Genomic DNA, 22,317 nt, shown 5'->3' with positions numbered 1-22,317 from the left:
TCACAATTTTAACTGAATATGTTATATGTAAAAAAATCATTAAAAATACATTCAAATACAAATCCAACAATATTATTTTTTATGACATGCATTAACACTTTACTAGTCAAATATGTGCTTTGATTAAAAATATGATGGGAAGATTTTCAATAAGTACATAACTCCACGCAACAGTTTCTTGTACTGCGAACTACAGTAGATATGTTTATTGTCACATCAATCATTTCATTCCCACATATATAGAATAAAACAACAGCAGAGTAGTATGTCTCGCACATAAAACCTTACCAAAAAAAGTGTCAGCTCAACAGTGAGCAATTTCCGTTGCAACAACCATCAGACAAACATCCTGTTTTGTCGAAGTTAACAGTCACCAGAAAGTGAATTGCCAGAATACATGTTCCATATTTTAAGTGGAGAGGAACATAGTATAGTTCATTAACAGTTCAGTTGATACAAGAAAAATCATGAAAGGGTTCCAACATTATTATTATTGGCAGTGCTCGCTTTAACAACAGATATGAATGTTTGCAGGCCTCTTTAAACAGCTAGTGTACACTTGACAACAGATCTGATTGTTTGCAGGCCTCTTTAAACAGCTAGTGTACACTTGACAAGAGATCTTATTGTTTGCAGGCCGGCCTCTTCAAACAATTAGTGTACACTGACCGCCCAACTCTGCCCTGAAGCTTATCAAAGAATGGACTGCGATATGTATATAACATTACAAGGGACAAAGGGCAGATACAGACTATTGTACAAAGAATCCTATAGACCTAACTTACCTCAAAAGGGTTGAAACTCTACAGTGTGTGTGTGTAAACAAGATATCTAATCTGCCGATGTAATATACAGAGCATGGCGACCTACTCGCCAACATGGAGGACTTCCTGTCGCCATTTCTTAGAAGTTCAACACTGCACAAGAAACTTTAACCGGTCATGAACCGTCATCAGAAGAGGTTTCCTGGGAAAGCTGAGGATGCTGCAATCCATTCTCAGGCATGTTAAGTTCAAGCAATTCCTTCAACTGTTCCCTGACGGCATCTTGCTGGAGCTTCATCTCTTCAATAACCATGGCCTCTGCTGCCTTGCAAGATTGCTCATCTCTGAAGGCAAGGGTCCATCTCCCATCAACAAGATACTTCTTTGTCTTGCCTTTGAATTTTTCCGGATCAAGAAAAGGAACAGTTGAAGGACGAATATTTAAATGCAACCACTTCACATGCTTTTCATCTATTCTTGGCTGAAATAATAATGCCACAATTTTCTTCATCAGATGCATTATTCATAAAAAAATGTCTTAATGCTACAAAGAATATATATATGGCTTTGAAAGAGCAACTGAACAAAGATATTCAATGTCACGATAAATGCATGATACATACATCAGATCCAGCCAAGGGGGCAGTGACACGAACAATTCCACGTTGTTGTGGTAATTCTTCTAAAAGGAGAATCCACCCAGAAGTTCCATTAGATAGAGCTAAAAAGCTGAAGTGACGTTCTTTGCCCCTTTCAAATGCTATCCGGCAAGGAATTGCATCAACTGTAAGAACAGCAAGACGAACATTTAAATCACAAACATAGAGAGGAATTAAGGAACTTCAATCTCTATGATGCCAACGTAAGAACTTCAAGGAAACTCAGACCTAAGTTGACTTCAAGCCCAGGCTTGGGCACTGAACCATCGAAGCCTGCTGCAGTTGCTCGCTTATTTACAGGCAGATCGACTGGAGAGTAAATAGGCAGCTGATCAGTGAAAGTTTCTCCAAGGCAGAAGAGTATAACTTGATGCTGTAGCACAAAACCCTGTAAAAATTATCATCACACATTTCAGCAAACATACGAGGAACTGAAAAAGTTAACTTCACTGGGCTAGCTGGTAACAGAGACAAAACAGGCAGTATCCTCAAATATCAACCTACCAACAATGCATAAGATTTTAAATTCACATGATTCAATATTAAAATACATGCAGTTTGAACCACAGTTGACCCTCATGGCGCCATTAGACCAGCAAGCTGGTGAACCTGTACACACTCATTGTTCACAAGTATAATAATACATTAAGGAGGTGTTTGGTTCGATCGTTTGGTAACGTAACCTGATAACAGCGGGAACTGAAAACGTTATTTTCTGTTTGGTTCGAGTTAAGCGTAATGAGGTCCCGTGTAATCAGATTACACTGCTGTTCAAATCTGATTCCGCCCACACCCCTCCGGTATCGGGTACCCCCCGATTTTGTAGCAGCAGTTATTCTCTCGGTCTAGAATAGAGAGGCAAAGACGCGCATGCTCGGGGGCTTGCGAGACCGGCGGCGGCCGGCGGCGCACGAGACCGGCGATGGCCGACGGCGCGCGAGACCGGGGCCGGCTGGCGGCGCTTGAGATCGGAGGACGGCCGCCGCGCGCATGATCCGAAGGGCCGACGGCGCTTAAGATCTGAGCAACCGGCGGTGCTGATTTCGAGGATGGACGGCGGCGCTTGAGATCCTAGACGGCCGGGGCCTAGCAAGAGCAGGTCACTGATGGAGAGGATCATGGTCGGCAAGCGGGATCAATTCCTTTACGTGAGCGAACCAAACAAACTTGGAAAGAATTCATTACACCTCCTAAAACGCCGTGATCTGATTACGTTTACGTTTACGTTACCATTTCTCTAGCCAAACACCTCCTAATACTGCAGCACAGCGCAATATTAAGTTAACTGTGCATTGTTAAAAGTCCAGTACAACTATCAGGAAAAGGATTGTGGATATCCTTAAGCCTTTTGATCTGGACGCGTTTCTTAAATGCTGGTTGAGTTGCACATTGGATATTTCAATCAAAACATAGGTACTTCTGCGTCATGTGCTTATTCTGTTGACGTTGAGAATAATAAATAAAACAGAAATCAACCAAACAAACTTCTTGGCTGGGACTGAACCAATTAGAAAAATAAATATGTCAAAGCCAGCGAATGAAAAAGATCAAGCCAATACCTTAACCATCTCATAGATTCTCTCCGCGATAGCGATAGAAGAATCACCTGGAATACAATGTTTATAGATCAGTACAGCAAGCCAAGAAGGATACTTGTAAGATACTTCTCCGCGATAGTGACAGGATACTTGTAAGATATACTTTCATTTAGTGTGGTATTGAGTCCTGACCTCCAAATAAAGACGGCTCCAAAGGTGAAATAATAGACTTGGATCCTTTGGGTGGTGAAGATGCCTCAATTGCTAACTCCAAAGAAAAACAAAGAATATTAGGACGGATTTTCATTTGCACCACACATAAAAACACAGGACTTCCGCTCCAAACTGAAATCTACCTTTCTTGCAATTTTTCCAAGCTTCTCTAACGATAGGAAGAAGCAAGTCACACCAGCATCCTCCAGATTCTTCCAGCAGCTTTTCACTGCAATCCTTGTGTGAATCCTACATGACACAAACAAAAGCATCTCACATATCACATCTGACCTGCGTAATTCAAATATATCAAAGTTTTCAGCAATGACATTGTGCATGAAAGACTGCAAATTCAACCATATCGCAGGAAGACATAAGCTAAAGCTATACCCAGGATGAATTTCAATTGTCCTTCGATAGATAGGCAATAGTGGAAATAACTACATAATATACTTGCACAGAGCAAGGAAGTACTTCTCCATAATTTAGCTGCATTAGAACTTAAAATCGGGTCACTACCACAAACGTAACTTTAGGAGCAGCTCAGAAGCTAGGACTGCTGGCAGGTCAAGCCCCATACAGCAACTAGCGAACTAGAACATTTTGGGAGAGCAGGAGAGGGCGGAGATCACAGTTCAAAATGCTATTTATTTTGAGCCAGCAGAGAGGTAATCTCAAACACAACATTTGATTTCAGCTCCTTCCCAGGTAGTGCGACGCCCATCTGTGCTGCAGAATTTTGCTGACTGTTGAGTAAGTGATAATCCTTTAAAAATAGTACACTAAACCGGGGTCGGATCTCCTGCAGCTCCAACGAAGAGGTGGCCATACGGTCTGTTTGTCAGCTATTTGCTCTGAGGTTGATCCTAGAAGCATCTCTAGCCCTTCCCCTAAAATTTAACTCCCTATACCACCTCCCTAATCTTAACTCCTAAAAATTTGAGTTAAATTTCTGTGCGCCTAGTCCTTCCCCTAAACAGAACTCCCTCGAAAAATTATTTTGCTAATTCATGCCTTCATTTGCACACAAAAAGAACCATTTCAAATATATTTCCACATTATTACAGAAAAGGGAGAAAAGAAAAGGGGTAAATGTTTCTTGCCATTTGGTCGAACACCTCAGAAAAGACCAGGGAGGGGGGGGAGGGGGAGGGGGGCGGTGGGGGGATCATCGAAGATGGTTACAAGTAAACCTCACGCGCTTGTTGCTGCCAAAGCGGTTTCCCCTTTGCCACGCACGCATATGATCCTGATCCTGTCCAGGCCAATCACCCCGCGCTCCCACGCATATAGCCGACGATGCGTGCGGAACCATTGACAGAGACTGTCGCCGCCTGGCAGAGCTGCTCTTTGGGAAGCTACGTGCCCGGAGAGCAAGCGGACTCAGCAGCCAGAGGTCATGCTGGCCTGATAGGGGGCGTGGGGAGGCAGAGAGGTGCCACAGCCTGATTCCCAGCCTTACCAAAGCTCGAGCCACTGCTCGGCTCGAGTGGCGGCGACGGCCGGCACGGGAGGTGGCTCGAAGCCTTAGGGGAGGGGTGTGCCGTGGCACGGGAGGTGGCGGTGGTCGGGCGCAGCGGCGGGGAGCTCTTCTGGCACGGCGAGGATGGCCATGAGTTCTGGCTCGGTTCAAGGAATGTGTGGCGGGGGCGGCGCGGCCAGAGAGGTCGCCGGCGTCGACTTTGGCGGTGGCGGGAGGTGACGTTGGTAAGGAAACTTCCTCCTGCCACTTTTTGATGCGATAGGGAGAGGATAAGGAGGGAGCAAATTCTGGTCAAATATAGGCAGAATTTGCTCCTCCCCAAACTTAACTCCTAAAATTTATTAAACGTTTAAGGGAGGGATAGACAGTGTCGACTCCCTAAAAAAGAATCTTTAGGGAGTTATTACAGATTTGTATGGGAAGGCAAAGGGATGATCTAACTCTCTCAAAGTACCCACTTTTCTTGCAAGCGAGATTGTTCTGCTCCAGAGCCAGGACCAGAAACAAGCATAACTGCTAAGTTCCGGAAATGGAGTGAGAACCGTTAAAACCATGCAGAATTATACTCAGTTGGGGAATTTAAGTGATTCCAAGAAACATATTCTCACAGTACCACTTGACAGCTAACAAAAAGAACTGGACTCACTCTTTCCCTTCACCTTTTTTGTTAAAACAAACTTGATACTGGATCTCAATATCTCGTATAAAACATTATGTTGTCAGAACCAAACTTATAGCAGTACTGCATCAGTCCCTCACCTTTAACACCCTTAAGGTATGTAAACTACTATATGTCAATCATGGTGTAGTATCATAGGAATAATGAGGCGGTATGTGTGTACCTTTAGTAATTTTAGATGAAAAGCAGTAAACTCGTCCTCTCCATGGGGCAGCAGTTGCCTAAAAAGCCAGCCACCAACTACGCGAACATCTGCTGGTATATTAGCCCTGCTGAAAAGGGTGACTAATGCATCGAGCACCTACAAAACAATCAATGCACACATGAACATAACAGAGTAAGCATCCACATGAAAAAGCATAACATCAACCTTCAACTACAAAATATAGATCTGAATGTGAGCAACCAGTCATAATAAATCATTAATCATGTCAAGGAGACTAGCATGGTAGATTGAAAGATGCAACAATCATAAGAACACATGTTGTATCAGATTGTGAGTCTAAAGCAGTAAAATGTGCACCAACAGTACCCAGACTAGTTCATGCACTGATACAAAACCAGTTGAATCAAGTAGCAAGTCCATTTTACATCAGGGAGCTTGTTTACTCCACACCGATGTGCGTCGTGTCTACTCCGTGCTGTGGACATAAAGCCACCACCTCTAAAACAGCAACCGGTTTTGGAATTCCCAGGTGAAACATGTACTAGGACACTGAGGGAGTTAAATGGATCAGGTTGGATTGGTTTTCTTTTCAATTATCAGGTGGGGCACAAGCAAAACCAGCACAGAAATAATAAAGATCTATAATTAAAAGTATACTTCACAGCTAAAGAACTGAATATGTGCACAAGGCTCAACAAATAAACCTGATATCTGTGAACTTTAGAAGTCAATTGACGTGGATGATGACACTGTAACCCATAATTACTCTGGAAAGAGGACCAAAAAATGTTTAGTTCGTAAAATACTCACCATAGACATGACTAGAATAGCTAGGCAATTAAAAGAATACACGGAATATGACAGGAACTAAGGATTATCACTCTGAGTAACTACATTGATAAAAACATATTAATAATGTTCCTGGATACTGTATCTAAGGACAGATTGTCACAACAATCTTGCTGATTCTATTGTACGACACAAGCCCACACATTTCTTCGGCAGGTAGATCAGTGAATGTAAGGGAGCTTGTAACTATAAGAAAAGCGGTAGCCTTTCTGCTCGCACGAATGCACAATTGTGGTTCCCCTCGTCCAGGGTGCCCAGGTCGCCAGCCTCACCTTTCCCTTCCCCCCGAACTGCATCTGCACACCCTCTTGCAATCTCTCCCTCTTGTGTGCCCCAAATTTGACTGTTTCTTGAGTGGCGGCTGCAATGGGCGGATGGTAACACAGGGGGGTATCTTGAATTTTCCTGTTCAATAGTGGTTTTCCTCAAATCATCATTCCATCTCTCTCAGCTCCAAGCTGCATCTGCTCCTCCCCCAGCAGCTCACTCAATTGTGGCTCCCCTGGTCCAGGGTGCCCAGGTCGCCAGCCTCCCCCTTTCCCTTCCCCCTGACTGCATCTGCATGTCCCTGCTCTTGCAATATCTTCCTCTTCTTGCATGCCCCAAATTTGATTGTTTCTTGAGTGGCGGCTGCAATGGGCAGGTCGTGACACAGTGGGATATCTTGAACTTCTTCTGTTCTTGGAATCAAGCACATGTAGGAGCTGGAGCAGAGTAGCAGGTGAAGATGAGCACCACCGTCTCGCCTTGCTCCCGACAACCTCAAGTACATGCCCATCCACACCTGACTCCTTGCTTTCCTGTATCTTGCGCAAATAGGCAGCTCGGGATGGTGTGTGTGCACATTTAGCATATATGCAGATGGTCAGGGCCTGAGGAGGTAAGATGAGGGGCGATGGTTGCCCCAAGCATAATAGATCTGTGTTTCCGTATCCCTCCTCTCTTCAACCACCGTCCGGGTGTGCGCTTGCTCGACCACTCAGTTCTCTTGAGCAGCAGGCCAGCAGCAGAGGGATGGTGCCTCAAAGATGCTGAGCATGGCAGTGTACTCCGAGAAGGTTGACCACTTCTCTACTGGAGGCCACACCAATGTGAGTGAAACTGAGGAAGGGTGGGTGAGAGGAGGGAGGATACAAGCAACCTGTGTAGCAGCTGGCCACTGCCATAGCACAAAGAGGAGGGGAAGAGATGAAGAAGACAGCGATGAGCCATCACATGACAATGAGGCACTGACAACGTGCTAAGACCAAGGTGACGTGGAGACCACGTGAGGAAAAAAGAGTCAAGGGAGAAGTAATCCGGTGTTGATACTTGGAGACAGTATGAGACCAAAAAAAGTTTGAGGGGTTATCCTGACAAGATGAAAACGGTGAGTAATATGCACCTTTCCATTAAAAATGCCCAGCATTGGTAGTGAAGGATCAGATACAAAAATGAGGTGGGACGAGATGGTATCAGAATTAGGGCTTGAGCGAAGGGATGACAAGGCTAACCACCATGCGTACTGAGGGTCTCGTCCCTGCTGTTACATGCAAGGCCCCATACTGGAACTAGAAGGCACACAGAATCCCAAAATATTGGTATCTTCCTATCGATAATTCGATATGCCTTGACTTTCTTGGCTACCAAGGTTCACCCGTGCCCATAAGACAAATTTCTCTAATTTGTTTCTCATAACACCGTGTGTGAAATTCCAATTGCAAACGTTAAGTTAATTCCATTGACCACTCCACCTTACATGAGAGACAAGAACATATTTTTGGTCGTTTAACAAGCCAAAGGTTACATGTTATTACAGGAAAGTGTGGTAACCTGATTGCGCACCAGAAAGTCAATCAGAAAAATGCTGGCTAAGTAACAGATTGCAGTAGGTCTAGAAAATGTATACCTGAAGCTTCCTTATATAAATATCAAAATCACTGCAGATGCTATCATCTGCAACACCACTACTTGATGAAAATAGCTGCCTTTCAGCTGTATCTTCACCAACCAAAGCTTGCTACAGGTAGTGAGTGCAAGTGTCAGAAAATTGAATTAAAATGCAGCACTGTAACGAAGTTATGAAATACGATCCAACATGTGATCTGTCCAATAACAGCACACTTAACAGGAAAAAATTTAAATAAGGGGAGGCTGTGAGGTAACAGATGACTTAAACCAAGTCTTTAAGTAAAATATCCAAATTGACTATGGCCAGAATATGCACCAAGTGGACTACGAAAGAAACTACCACTACTACATCTGGTCGGTGGCTGCTACAGCACTGCCTCTATTATACAGCAGATACAGCATAAGAGGCAACAACACTTTGCCAGCTACACCACTACAGGTTAACTAGAGTACTAAGGTTTGAATCGATGCAAAGAATTTAAGCTTCCCTAATCTGCAGTGCTACTCTACTTCAAATTATCAGCTATTCTAGACTTATTTTGTTTCAGGCGTTAAGTCATTCAGTGCCTTGTTAGTGGTTTGGTAACAACTGTTGCTGCTCTCTCCATCCAGTGCCCATCATTTAAATGCAAGAATAAGTGCATAATGGATCGTTTCTCGTGTGCCAAGCCAACTTAATGAGGGTAACTCTGGCTGGTGACACATTTGAATTCTCGTGCCAAGAGTTGTAATATTTTGTACTCCTCTGTTCAAATACATGCCATTCTAGCATCAATTTGTTTTTCCTAAATACATGTCATCTCGAATTTCCGAAATCCAAGTAAATAAGCATAAAGCAGTCTTCAGTCATCCACAGGTGCCTTATTAAGTTTATACATATGATTACTGCTATACATGGACATCTAGAAACAATAATTTAGGAATTCTGGGTGTGCACACAGCAGCAGTGTCCTAATGTTGCAGAAAATATTGATGCAATCGGGATGCAAGACCACATCAGAGGAATCAACCTAATTACATTTCCCAAAACAGACAGCAAATGGAAATAAATAATACTCACTAATAGAAGCTTCTTATGCTGCTTTCTTTGAGGCAAAATTCCAAGTGCATCTAACATTGATTCATCAAGTTCTGAAAAGCCAATATGTATGATGAATGGTTATATTTCTGGGAAAGCCACAATGATAACAATAATCAGATGAGAGTATGTTAAAGACACCTTTTGTCTGCAATAATGTAGCAAATAAGCACAAAGAACCCAAAGCTTGGGAACCATCCCCACCTGTGATATATGATAGCAAGTGTTCCCTGAAAATAACGAAATACACTCATATACAATGATCTCAAATGTGCAATTTCTTAAGGATTACTTCAACATTAAACAAGTAAGCAGCTTTAGAAGTATAACAACAACAAAAATGTGCATCTCTACGCTAATATCAACAACCAAAAGGTACGGCAAAGCTATGGATTGTCAACATCTACGATAATACTACTTCCAATACAAAAAAAGGCGACATCACGAAATGCATGTAGTCAAACTATAACTTTGCGAACAACATATTTGTGAATATTATGCACACACACACACACACATTGGTCATACTCATACTAAGAACATAGGAGTAGATTTGTCTGCGTAATACTTCCATAATGTTGTACTAATTTTATTAGGTTTTATTTCTACAAACACATATAGCGCAGAACAGTAAATTGATTACAAGAAGTGCATTCTGGAGAGTGGAGACCGTGTCATGTCGAAAACATCACTTATTGGGAGCAATCAAACTAGCAAAGACAGAGCTGTGATTCTGTCATGTTTGAGTTAAGTTTCAGCTTCTGGATCAAGTTTGTCATCCTACTAAAAGGAGCTACAGTGTAATCGTTCTATCAATCAATGAAGAATCAATAGTTTCAACTAAGCCTTAGAGCCATGCTGCTAAGGCGTGCTAGAAGAGGAGTGTGCTAGCCCCAGTCTTAGGACTCTTACCCAACTTGACCAGGCAGTATTTTTAGGGATTCTTGCCACCTGGGAGTACAAACTTAGGGATTAGAACTACCAATTCAACAGTGAAGGGCTCAAAGCCTAACCGCGTGAAACAACATCAAATGACACATTAACACTATCAATTACCACTCTTAGTACTAGCAAAGGGTGGTTAGGTAGGTACTTGTGAAAATTATTATTATGCTAACAGTTTTCTTAGAATGTCTTTTACGCCTCAAAAGAGACTCCCTAAAAAGAACAAACATTAGACAAACTAATTTTCTTTCGCTAACCCCGATGGCATAAACAAGCAATGACAGCTTCAGAGATATTATATGATAACTATATCAAGGGAAAATAGCAAATATTACATCCATCCTAATAAGAACCGAAATCAAGGAGTTTGTGTAATAATTCTCATACACAGCAGCAGCATACCTCAGTGTGTTGCCTTGGCAGAAATCACTTGCTGATGGATGATCAGGCAAACACTGCAAATGTGCAGAAGACGAAGACGTTGGCTTGTCTGCTTTCGATTGATCTTCCGCAGAGGTGTTGCTGACCTGGTTCTCAGATATGCCATGATCATGCTCAGAGGTACAACCATTAGGTGTTCCTTGTTTCCTATCAGGGCAATCAGGCTGATGGAAAAGAGCAGCAGCAACAGTGCTTGCCATATCTTTGTCCTTAAAAATGTGAAGTATGCAGCAAAGCAAATACATGGAAGTACTCACACTTATCCATAAATCCTAGGGAAGAAAAAAAAAGGGAACATGAGAAATTACAAAAGACAAGCCTAGGTATCAAAAATATATAATGTAATGTTTCTCACTGTACGTACAGTGCGCTGCCTTTGCAATGATGGGAGTACAATCCGGAATACCAAAAGTTGCAGAATATTTTCAGTGATAAAATTTCCTAGATCAGGGATGCCAGAAGACATAACATCACTGAAATAATACAGGGCATCTTCAATTTGCACAATTGCATCTTCAATGGAGGCCATTAGCACAGGTTCTGCATTCCTACAGATTAGAATATAGACAGAAGGCATGAGAATTGCTTTTCAAAAGTTGACACTTCTGTGGCCTGTTTATATTCACAAGCTTACCGTGCAGAACGCACGACCAACTTATCCAAGTCGATGCATTGCTTCTGAAAATGTTTGACCATGTCAGAGAAATAATCTGACAGTGGCACACGCGAAACAAATCTGTTAACAGATTCATCTCCAACTGAAAGCAAGAAGAATTGTGTTATAAGCAACATTAAAAATACAAGTTAGTGCATGAATAGCTGACCTATAATGTCATCGAGGCCTTAGCAACTTACCATGATAGACATTAAGTGTCAAGGTACGTATAGCAACACGGATCATGCTATCCTCATGAAAAGCAAACTTTAAGGCCTCAACATAGAGAGGAAATGAGATGACCTCATCCTGCATAATAATAATATAGAGAAGATTAGTAAAGAAGGAATTTGAGATTCACATATTGAACCTGACAGGCTCAGCTAATACAAACTTCCTTACACAAAAATAATAATTAGTAATAAACAGCAATCCAAATAATTTAGTATCTCCAGAAATAGCATATAACTTGGAAATGCTTACAGCATTGCAATTAATGAAATGTGTATGCATAATAAGATTCCTGGCCTCAATGCCATGTCAACTTGGATCTTCAATATCGTGCCAAAAGGAAGATGAAGCGTCCCACACAGGCTAAGGCCCTTGATGTGCGATCTTGTGTATCAAACATTGAAGGCGCTTGATGTGCGATCGTGTGTATCAGACATTCAAGGCATCATGGGTGCAGTAGCAAACTCTTGGGGCCAGTTCACCATGTCCAGCTCACAGGTGACTCTGGTCTAGCGGTGGGCCAGACTCGGAAAAATCCAGATATGGCAGTATGTTAAACGAAGTGATCCAGCACGGCTCTTTGCAGTCAACTACAAATCTTGGGCACCCAATGGAGTTCAATTCTCCAGATGGCCAATAGGATTATTGGACGGCCGAATGGCTCGCTTTCCCCATGTATCAACAAGCTTGTCCTGCGACCATGTAACACCCTAACCCTATAATATGCTTAATTCACATCCCACAGATTAGGGTGGGACCAGGTATGCATAACACCCCACTTACACTTCCTTATCCTCATTTTGTGTAAAGTGTTAATCCGGAAGTGGTACGTTTGGAAGTAGGTATGAAAAACCAAAGCAATCTAACATATCCACGTGGGACTAATCCCATCTTGGGCTGCCACACTAATGGATTGGTTATTCCACTCACCCCTAAGGGCCGATGCCCACGCCAGCAGACGACCAAAACAAACCCTCAGTCCTCAGCATCTTGTACCGTGTACCCATCATGAGCCCACACAGCGAGGGACGGATGATGCTCTGATATCACCCCTGTAATACACCCTGTCCCAGATTCACTTAATACATTGCAATGGTCTCATATATGCATAGGACCCCACTTGCACTTTCATTATTGCTTTGTGTAAAAGGTTTAACCTGGGGGTGCTGTGTTCCGAGCACAACCAAACCTATCAAACTCTACATGTGGGACTAGTCTCGCCATAAAATTGCACATTGGCCACAAGGGCCTCCACACTATGACACTAGTGGGGTATGACAAACCAGGCTTTGGAAATTGTGCAATAACTTCTGGTTGGAACATGAGTCCTCTCCTGGCTCTGGTCAAAGTTCAACCTCCCGCCAGTTGGACATTTTGAAGTGGTGGTCATCCATGATCTGTGACGACTTTTTGTGCCAGTGATCCTCCACAATCCTTACGGACCACCCACTGCAAGGGTCTCCCTTGTTGATGATCCAAAATGACAGCTTACTACATTTGGCCGTGATAGATGTACTTCCACTGTACACGCTTAAGAGCAATCTTGGGCAGGTAGCATGCACGTCAGGCTAAGGCTTCTACCAACCGTTGGCTTCTAGATTAGTCATTAGAGTGCGTGTTGGCTTTCCCATCCCTGGGCTTGAATAAGCTGGCTGTTTCTCCAATTCTATCAATGCATCGAGACCTCAAAGTTTGATGTTTTTTCTTGAAAAAAGAATCACAATCCAGTGTGATGGGGCCAGCATTCGATCTGAGAAGGACAGAAGTCCACATTTCAACCCTGAACTAACCCCACGGTTTAATTTACAACCCTGAACTTTGAAACCAGTCGGAATACACCCCCAACTAACCTCAAGGTTCGGAACTCAGCCCTGGTCTTGGTTTTGGGTTGGTCAACCAGTTTTGACCGCAGTCAATGCTGACGGGGCACTGCCAACTCAGCAGCCGCTGCTAACTAAGCCTAGGGATTGGAGGACTAATAAACAACAAAAGTGGAATGTTTCTGTCTCACTCGCCCCCACGCTGCCCCTGTTGTGCCGGCCGCTCTAGCCACACCCGACTCCGGCCGCCGTGTGGCAACCGTGATACTTCTCAGCCATAAAGTGAAGCAGAGTTGTGTCTCAACCGCGGCAAGCAGCGTGGGGGCGCGGCACACTGCCACCACATCATGGAACGTGCACGTGTCGATGCTCCGGCCCAACAGGAGCTGCTCGCCCACATCTCAAAGAAGTGTGTGGAGCTGCGCACATCGACGACCGAGTGGTGCAGCGCTTGGCGAACACCACGCCACCAAAGGCACGTGACCTGCTTGAACAGCAGGGGGCACGACGAGTTTTCGCCGCATGAGCAGGTCCAGCATCGGTTACTAGTCATGGGCGGAGTTATTACCTCCTGCAGCCACTATCGAAGCTAGCTTCCGCGGTACTCGCTGTGCAGGACTTCAGCATCGACGGGTTTGAGGCTTTGAGCTGGCCAAGGGTGTGTCGGTGAACCTGGACATGGTGTCCATCCACCTAAGCGCTTTGACCTGGAACAGTGACCCTGGTCAGTGGTCACCAATGATGACCTGACCCTCCCGATCCTTCCTCCCCACCGCGATATGCCTCTGGGTCCAAACTCCACAGGGCGTTTGCGTCGTCACTTCCGCGTGTCGCTCCTCGCGAGTGACTATGCCGACACAATCAACTTCTCTCCCCTGAACGAATCAAGCCACAGGAGTCGTCGTCCACGCGGCCGACTGAATCAGCTATCGTCAATCATGCGGTCATGTCGAGCCTTCCCTTGCCCCATTCTTCAATTCTTTCTAGCCATGTCCTCATCTGGTCATGGCCTGGTCATGGCAACACGGCTGTGGTCATCAATTTTATGTAGGATGAAGTTGTGACTGAATTCCTCTTTCATCGCCACCGGCAGTCCACCGGGAAGGAATAAACGGTCCTCTTACCCATCGTTGTACTCCAGGCACACCCATGTGCTCGGGTACGAAAGAGGTGTAGCTATTGTCAGGAAGAACTCACCGGAGCCGCTCTGTTCCGCCGCCGAGGTGCGCATGCCTTGTTGTTTGACCCTGCCACAGAGGGATTTTTTTCTTTTTTTTAGGTGGGTCCCGCATCGTCCAACATCGTCTAAGATGGTTTGGGCATATTCAGCGGAGGCCTCCAGAAGCTCCAATGCATAGCGGACGGCTAAAGCGTGCGGAGAATGTCAAGAGAGGTCGGAGTAGACCGAATTTGACATGGGAGGAGTCCGTCAAGAGAGACCTGAAGGATTGGAGTATCACCAAAGAACTAGCTATGGACAGGGCTGCGTGGAAGCTTGCTATCCATGTGCCAAAGCCATGAGTTGGTCGCGAGATCTTTACAGGTTTCACCTCTAGCCTACCCCAACTTGTTTGGGACTAAAGGCTTTATTGTTGTTGTTGTTGTTGTTGTTGTTGGGTCCCGCATGTAAGGAGCTGATTGGAAGTGTTGACTCGGCAGTCAACATGGTCAAAACCGCTCCGGTGAGTAAAAACCGGGGAGTAAAAAACGGGGAGAGGGTTGTTTCCTGAACTGGGTGGTAAGTTTGAGGTGTGGGATGACCGGTTTTGAAGTTGGAGGTTGAATCATAAACCTAGTGACAAGTTCAGGGTTGAAATGTGGACTTCTCTTTCTGAGAAGGCCCATTTACAATTCACAGCTACAAATTTGCCATATTCTACGTAACACACAAATCAATACATCAGAGTAGAATATAAATCTAGTTTAATGATCCAAAAAATAAGCCAAAGAAAAACAACACTGCCTAATATGTATGTGTGCAGTAAAAGGTATTAGATGTGTACATTTTTTGTCGTCACAAGCAAGGAAATTGTATTCTTATTCAACTTTCCACTTATTGCCCTTCATGAGACAAGAATAAAGTAAGCCGACACATAATAATAACCAGGAATCACAAAAAATAATAAGTAATAATTTAAGACAGAGTACAAACCGTAAAAAGGATATGTAGTACGATAGCATCTCATCAATTTGGAAATCAAACGAGTAAGTTATCAAGAAGTTAATGTGCTCGTTGCTGAAAATGTAATCTGTACAAAACATGAACACTTGCAGATTAGATTATTCAACCATGCAGCATTTTACCTGTAATATATATAACAATACCGATTAACTTACAAATTGAATGCTCATTCCTTAAATTTTGAATCATGATACTCATTGTCTGCAGCAACTGTAGTGACACTCTGGACAGCTTAGAAATCCTCAAAATACGAGCGAATTCACCCATAATCTGCTTCTCCATGAAAAATCTGAAAGATATACCATATAAATAAATAGATTAGGTTTCTACAACACCGGCCTGCCACTTTCTACTGCATAGCTCCACTATTGGAAACTACATGCTCTCTGCCTAACAGGCTAACACTCACTCAAAAAATAATGGATCATGCTGGTCGCCATATATCATAAGTTCCGCAATTGATCGCAATGCTTCAACCACAAATTCCTACATGAAAAACATCAGAGCTAACTTGATCAACTGAAATTTCTTAAGACTCCTGGAAATAACAAGGATGAACAGCTCAACCTACCTTATTAGCTTCATAAACAACATGAATCTTTTGTAGCTGATCTGTTAAATACCTACAAATGAAGAATAACACAACACTTACATTAAGCATAAATGCATGATCAAGATGCAAGTACTTTTGACTTGGTGGAAAATAGGATGCAAATCTGGGTGTTGGTTTTCAGTAAATGTATCAAATATAAACGAGATATATTAAATTTAAAGGTATATGTACAATTATAGATACAATCTGCAACGACATACTTGAAGAAGAAGACATGTATGAAGCATCTATGATAAGATTTTACTTTCTTCCCACTAGAATAAAGGTCTTGTGTTAGTAAACAGCAAAAACTGGGCTTTATGTGGTATTAATAGACTAGTGTAGCTATTAAAAAGAAAATTGGTACAGATTGAACTTTCTACACAAGGGTAGCGACTAGAATTGCTAATCAAATATGCACTCATTATGTGTCTAATCATTAATATGCAATAATCCATCTGTTTCCTCCGATGCAGATCACATAGTACTGAAAAGATCTTGTATTGTCACGAATTCCTCTGGTCTCTAAAAGTTATGTGCGAAAAGAGAACACAAACTCACAGTAGTTCTACATGCAGTCTCCTTGTTTTTCCCCTATTCCTTGGTGAATGGCAAATGCAAGCAGATATACTTGGATGAAGGCACTGATACTCTAAAGGAATAAAATTGAAGAACACAACCTTTTAAGGCTGTGTTTGGCTTTTTGCTGGATTATGAATAATTGGATTTTGCCCAGCCAGCTTTTGCCCATTTCACCGTTTGGCTAACCAACTTTTCTCTACTTTAGTGGCTATTTTTTTTTCCTAGCAGATTATACTCCCTCCGTTCCTGAATATTTTTCTTTCTAGAGATTTCAACAAGTGACTACATACGGAGCAAAATGAGTGAATCTACACTCTAAAATATGTCTATATACATCCATATGTGGTAGTCCATTTGGAATCTCTAAAAAGACAAATATTTAGGAATGGAGGGAGTAGAAAAGTTGAGTGCAGCACAATTCAGCAAACACAAACTGATCCTAAAGCTGGTGCGCACTATATTATAGTTATCAAGGAATAGAAGGACATGAAGCCTCCATTCTACAGTCAGTGCATCATCTGGTTAATAAGTTAACCACTGCCTGAGTCTCCATCCATCAAACAAACACAAGTACGTATACTCGCTTTTCCATTATAAGCATCACTCTTGCGGTGATATATAGCACTAAACCAAGCTGAAAGTACCGAGAGAACCTTGTAAAACACCAACTGATAACGAATATCTATTAGCCCGGAAGTGAGAAGCAATTGGCTCCACAGTGCCCTCCGGTTTCTACAAACGCGATCGGATTCGAACAGAATAGAGACGAGACTTTGCACAACCGGCTCGAATCGTGAACTAGACTCCGACCACCACCGCGGCACAGATCTGCAGGGGGCGGCCTCCGAATACCTAGCGAGACCGGGTGCGATAAAGGTGGGCACGCACCGGAGCTCTTCGATGGAGAAGCGGTTCCTGGTACGCCAGAACAACCACATGGCCGCGAAGCTGCGGCGGTCGGCGTGGTGAGCGTGGGGGGCGAGCTCGGAGGCGCACGAGGCAGTGCCGACGCGCGGGGATCTCTCACCCTGCGCGGCCCACGGTGCCGCCCCGGCCGCAGGAGGGGGGGCGCATCGCATCCGCGGCGGCGGCGATCGCCGGCGGTGGTTGGGGGCAGGGGGGTGGGGATCGGGGGCTCGCTTTTTGCTTCTTCTTTTTTTTTTCTCGCTTCCTTACGCTGGGTTTTCGCTATCTTTTTCGCCGCCCGGTTGCGTCGTTCGGTTGTCACTTCGTCGCGCTGGGTTATCGGGGGCAGAAGGCAAGAGGGAAGAGGTGGGGCCTGCGTGGCGCGGTGGAGCAACCGGAATTGCCAGCGGGTTTGCGCATTCCGCTTCGGGTTCTGCTACCGGCTTCCAGCGTTTTCTTCATCTTCTTTTTGAATTTGAAAACACCACCTCACGTATCGATCAAATTAAAATATTATAACAATCATCTGTTACTGCATACGTTACGCAGTGCGAAATCGGAATAGTTAAAAAGACTAAACTTATAGTTAACTCATGTGCCACCATATTTGCCTTTTGATTATTTTCACCATTTTAAAACCTTTGAAGAAGTTTCGTGATGATGAAAAAGGATTTTTTTTTCCCGCTTTTACATATAAAACCATCACCGATTCAAAATGCAATGTCCACGCTTGAATATCCTCTCTGTTCTTCTTTTGGGTTTGTGATCATGGTTTCTTTTCTTTTATTTCTATTTGACAGTTTCTTGATGGACCCTAGAGCACCGGCCGAGGTGATGTCTATGGCTCTGGCCAAAACCGTCGAGGCTCAGGGTACGAAGAAGCGCAAGCACCCCACAGAGACTACCGCAGACAAGCTCAAGGTCATCGCCCTCTCCAAGCCCCCCTCTCCGGGATCCATCGCTAAGCCAGTCCAGGTAATATCTCTTCTTGACGATCTTTTTGGCGATCTTGATTGTGTTTTTTCATCTAACACGCAGTACTAGGTACTACTAGTACAACTTTCTGGGTGATCTTGCATGTGATTTTTGTGTGCCAAATGACGGTTCTGCTACCGGCTTCTAGCGTTTTCTTCATCTTCTTTTTGAATTTGAAAACACCACCTCATGTATCGATCAAATTAAAATATTGTTACAATCATCTATTACTGCATACGCTACGCAGTGCGAAATCGAAAACGGTTAAAAAGACTAAATTTATAGCTAACTCATGTGCCAACATATTTGCCTTTTGATCATCTTCGCCATTTTAAAACCTTTGAAGAAGTTTCCTGATGATGAAAAAGGATTTGCCTCCGCTTTACATATAAAGCAACCATCACCAAACAAATTGAAACCAGACGATACAAACACACACACCACACCACACGCACCCAAGGCTGGATACAAGGACGCTGAAAAACAGCAACACCACCCCCAACAAACATCAGATGAAACACTAAGCACTACTACGAAGTCATCAGGGCCCTCAACTGTGGGTGAGCCACCACGAAGAGGAGAAGCCGTGTATGAAGAACAATGGGCTTCAAGGTGGCGCCTTCAGCAAGGGAACGACACCATAGCCACTGCCTAATCCAAGGATTAGGCTTTCCCTCGGAGCACCACGGCGACAAATGAGATGCTGCGACGGTTCCTTCAAGAAGTGGACGATGCCAGAACGCCGCAAGACAGTGCGAGTTTTCACCCCGGCCAACATTCACCGTCACCGGATTGGGTTATGGACAATCGCAACACCGCCATTGAACGACACACCCCGCTCAACATGCCGCCCACACGGCCATGGTGACCGGACAGCGCACGAGCCGCGTGCTCTGCCCATGAGCACACCGGCTTCCACCAACCGGGCTGCCGCCATGGCATCCGAGCCCCACCCTCATCCATGGATACACCAAACCGATGCGGCCGGCCGAAACGACGCAGAAGACCTCCCTTCCACCCCAAAAGTCGACACCTTGGCAGGGTTGGTGCCCTCGGCGGCCACATCTGTTGGGGAACGTAGCATGCAATTTCAAAAAAAAATCCTACGCTCACGCAAGATCTATCTAGGAGATGCATAGCAATGAGAGGGGGAGAGTGTGTCCATGTACCCACGTAGACCGAAAGCGGAAGCGTTTGACAACGCGGTTGATGTAGTCGAACTTCTTCTCGTCCCGACCGATCAAGCACCGAACGTACAACACCTCCGAGTTCTGCACACGTTCAGCTCGATGACGTCCCTCGAACTCTTGATCCAGCAAAGTGTCGAGGGAGAGTTCCGTCAGCACGACGGCATGGTGACGGTGATGGTGAAGTGATCCGCGCAGGGCTTCGCCTAAGCACCACGTGAATATGACCGGAGGCGTAAACTATGGAGGGGGGCGCCGCACACGGCTAACAATGTTTGTTGTGTGTTCTAGTGGTGCCCCCCAGATATTTATAGATGGGAGAGGGAGAGGGGCAGTAAGAGGCACCCCAAGTAGGAGTAATCCTACATGGGCGCCCACCACAAGTCGTCCTCCCCCCTTCCATAAGTGTCGGAGGGGGAAGGAAAGAGAGGGGGAGAGAAGGAAAGGGGGAGGTCGAATCCTCCCCTTTCCTTTCTCCCTTCCCCTCCTTCCTTCTCCTCCTATTCGGCCTATATGGGGGCGCACCAGCCTGCTAGGGGCTGGTCTGTCCCTCCTTTGGCCCAATAAGGCTCATATCTTTGTCGGGGGGTGCCTGGAACCCCTTCCGGTGACCCGATACGTACCCGGTACCCCCGGAACACTTTCTGGTATCCCAATACTATCATCTTATATATGAATCTTTACCTCTTGACCATTTCGAGACTCCTCATCATGTTCGTGATCTCATCCGGGACTCCGAACAACATTTGGTCACCAAATCACATAACTCATACAATATAAAATCGTCATCGAACGTTAAGCGTGCGGACCCTACGGGTTCGAGAACTATGTAGACATGACCGAGACACCTCTCCGGTCAATAACCAACAACGAAACCTGGATGCTCATATTAGTTCCCACATATTCTACGAAGATCTTTATCGGTCGTACCGTAATGACAACATACGTTATTCCCTTTGTCATCGGTATGTTACTTGCCCGAGATTCGATCGCCAGTATCTTCATACCTAGTTCAATCTTGTTACCGACAAGTCTCTTTACTCATTTCGTAATGCATCATCCCGCAACTAACTCATTAGTCACATTGCTTGCAAGGCTTATTGAAAGGATCGATACGGTCGACTAGAGGGGGGGTGAATAGGAGACTACAAATTTTACTCTTTCTTGTCAATTTTAAGGCTTAGCGGATAAAAAGGGTTCACTAGATATGCAACTAGGTGAACACAACCTATATGACAAGCAAGCTCTAAGCTAAATATGCTAGGCAACAAACTAATTAGCAAGCCAACAAGCATACAAGGCTAAGTAAAGTGCGGGAAAGGATTAACCACAAGTGAGACGAGGACGCGGATTTTATCCCGAAGTTCACTCTTCCTTGGGGAAGAGCTACTCTCCGTTTGGAGCGGTGCCGGAGCCAAAGCTTGCGGAACGCCACTGAAGGCTCACCGTAATCTCCTTCGAGTCACCCCCAACGGATGAGCCTCGAATCACTCGGGGTTGGTCTTGAAGGCGACCACCACACCTTTACAAACTTCTCCGGAGCACACCACAAGCAAGGAAGCTTCCGGAGGAACCTCTAACCGCCTAGGAGCCCAAGCTCCAAGAGTAACAAGTCATGGTGGATGAATGTTGCGGGGAATGCGATTTGGTTTGGTCAAAGTGTAGATCGGGTCTTTCTCTCCCAATCCCCAAAGTTTCAACAAGATTGGGTGGAGGGATTGAGAGTAGTGAGCAAAATGGGGTGTAGCAATGGAGGAGCTCAACAAGACATTAGGGTTCAAGGATGGAGGAGGAAGAAGGGGCTTATATAGTGTTCTTGGCCGGGAGGGGATTTCTGCCCGTTGGACCCCGTGCGCACGGGCCAAGTCAGCCCCGTGCGCACGGGGTGTCCAGTGAGTTTCGAGGTACCCCGTGCGCACGGGCCAAGTCAGCCCCGTGCGCACGGGGTGTCCAGAAATATTCTGACTACCCCGTGCGCACGGGGGTCAGAGACCCCGTGCACACGGGGTGTCCAGAAGTATTCTGACTACCCCGTGCACACGGGGGTCAAAGACCCCGTGCACACGGGGTGTCCAGAAGATTTCTGATGAATCATCACAGGACACCACGGCAAAGCACACAAGAAGTGGAATATCTGAGGAGGTGTAGGAGGGCTGGTGTATCTGTCTTGGAGGCATTCCCACACGACACTAATTCCACGAAGACCCCTCTTGATAGAGCGGTTTTACCTACGACTCAAATCGAACCAAAACGAAAAACCTTCGAGTCGCCGGTAACCACGCCTTTGATCTTTTTGGACTGGGGGGTCGCACACCTCCATCAATGGACACCTTGGAACCAACGTCCTGAGATAAACTTTAGCAACCAACAGTAGTTCCACTAACCACATTGTCATCACACCAAAATATAATCTAAGTGATACTTGCACTTTCAATCTCCCCCTTTTTGGTGCATTGATGACAACATGGTTAGGACATGGCAT

General features: G+C 44.8%; 1 protein-coding gene across 1 annotated transcript; it reads right to left on the bottom strand.

Moving 5' to 3' along the window:
* Positions 1-465: 465 nt before the first annotated feature.
* LOC109786668 (protein TRANSPARENT TESTA 9) lies at positions 466-18,006 on the bottom strand. The gene is made up of 21 exons (XM_020345243.4): positions 17,656-18,006; positions 16,165-16,216; positions 16,003-16,079; positions 15,749-15,882; positions 15,564-15,660; positions 15,415-15,472; positions 11,561-11,669; positions 11,340-11,463; positions 11,070-11,253; positions 10,667-10,977; positions 9,461-9,549; positions 9,302-9,372; positions 8,240-8,350; positions 6,207-6,269; positions 5,500-5,637; positions 3,318-3,423; positions 3,154-3,225; positions 2,983-3,029; positions 1,652-1,811; positions 1,388-1,548; positions 466-1,245 (listed from the first exon to the last, which is right to left on the bottom strand). Exons 1-21 carry the CDS (start codon positions 17,844-17,846, stop codon positions 940-942), a joined length of 2,661 nt encoding a protein of 886 aa, XP_020200832.1. The 5' UTR covers positions 17,847-18,006; the 3' UTR covers positions 466-939.
* Positions 18,007-22,317: the final 4,311 nt, after the last annotated feature.

The sequence above is a fragment of the Aegilops tauschii genome, chromosome 2, assembly GCF_002575655.3.
Source record: "Aegilops tauschii subsp. strangulata cultivar AL8/78 chromosome 2, Aet v6.0, whole genome shotgun sequence".
In the NCBI taxonomy this organism is placed as follows: domain Eukaryota; kingdom Viridiplantae; phylum Streptophyta; class Magnoliopsida; order Poales; family Poaceae; genus Aegilops; species Aegilops tauschii.
This window is presented reverse-complemented; position numbering and strand designations above follow the sequence as displayed.

Bases quoted from the DNA above. Each gene is read 5' to 3' on its own strand.
- LOC109786668 (XM_020345243.4), bottom strand. From the start codon at position 17,846: ATGCGATGCGCCCCCCCTCCTGCGGCCGGGGCGGCACCGTGGGCCGCG. The intron at 10,978-11,069 runs GTACGTACAGTG...TTTCTTCCCTAG, and splicing joins CATTGCAAAGGCAGCGCACT to GATTTATGGATAAGTGTGAG. The intron at 1,549-1,651 runs GTCTGAGTTTCC...CTGTTCTTACAG, and splicing joins TGGGCTTGAAGTCAACTTAG to TTGATGCAATTCCTTGCCGG.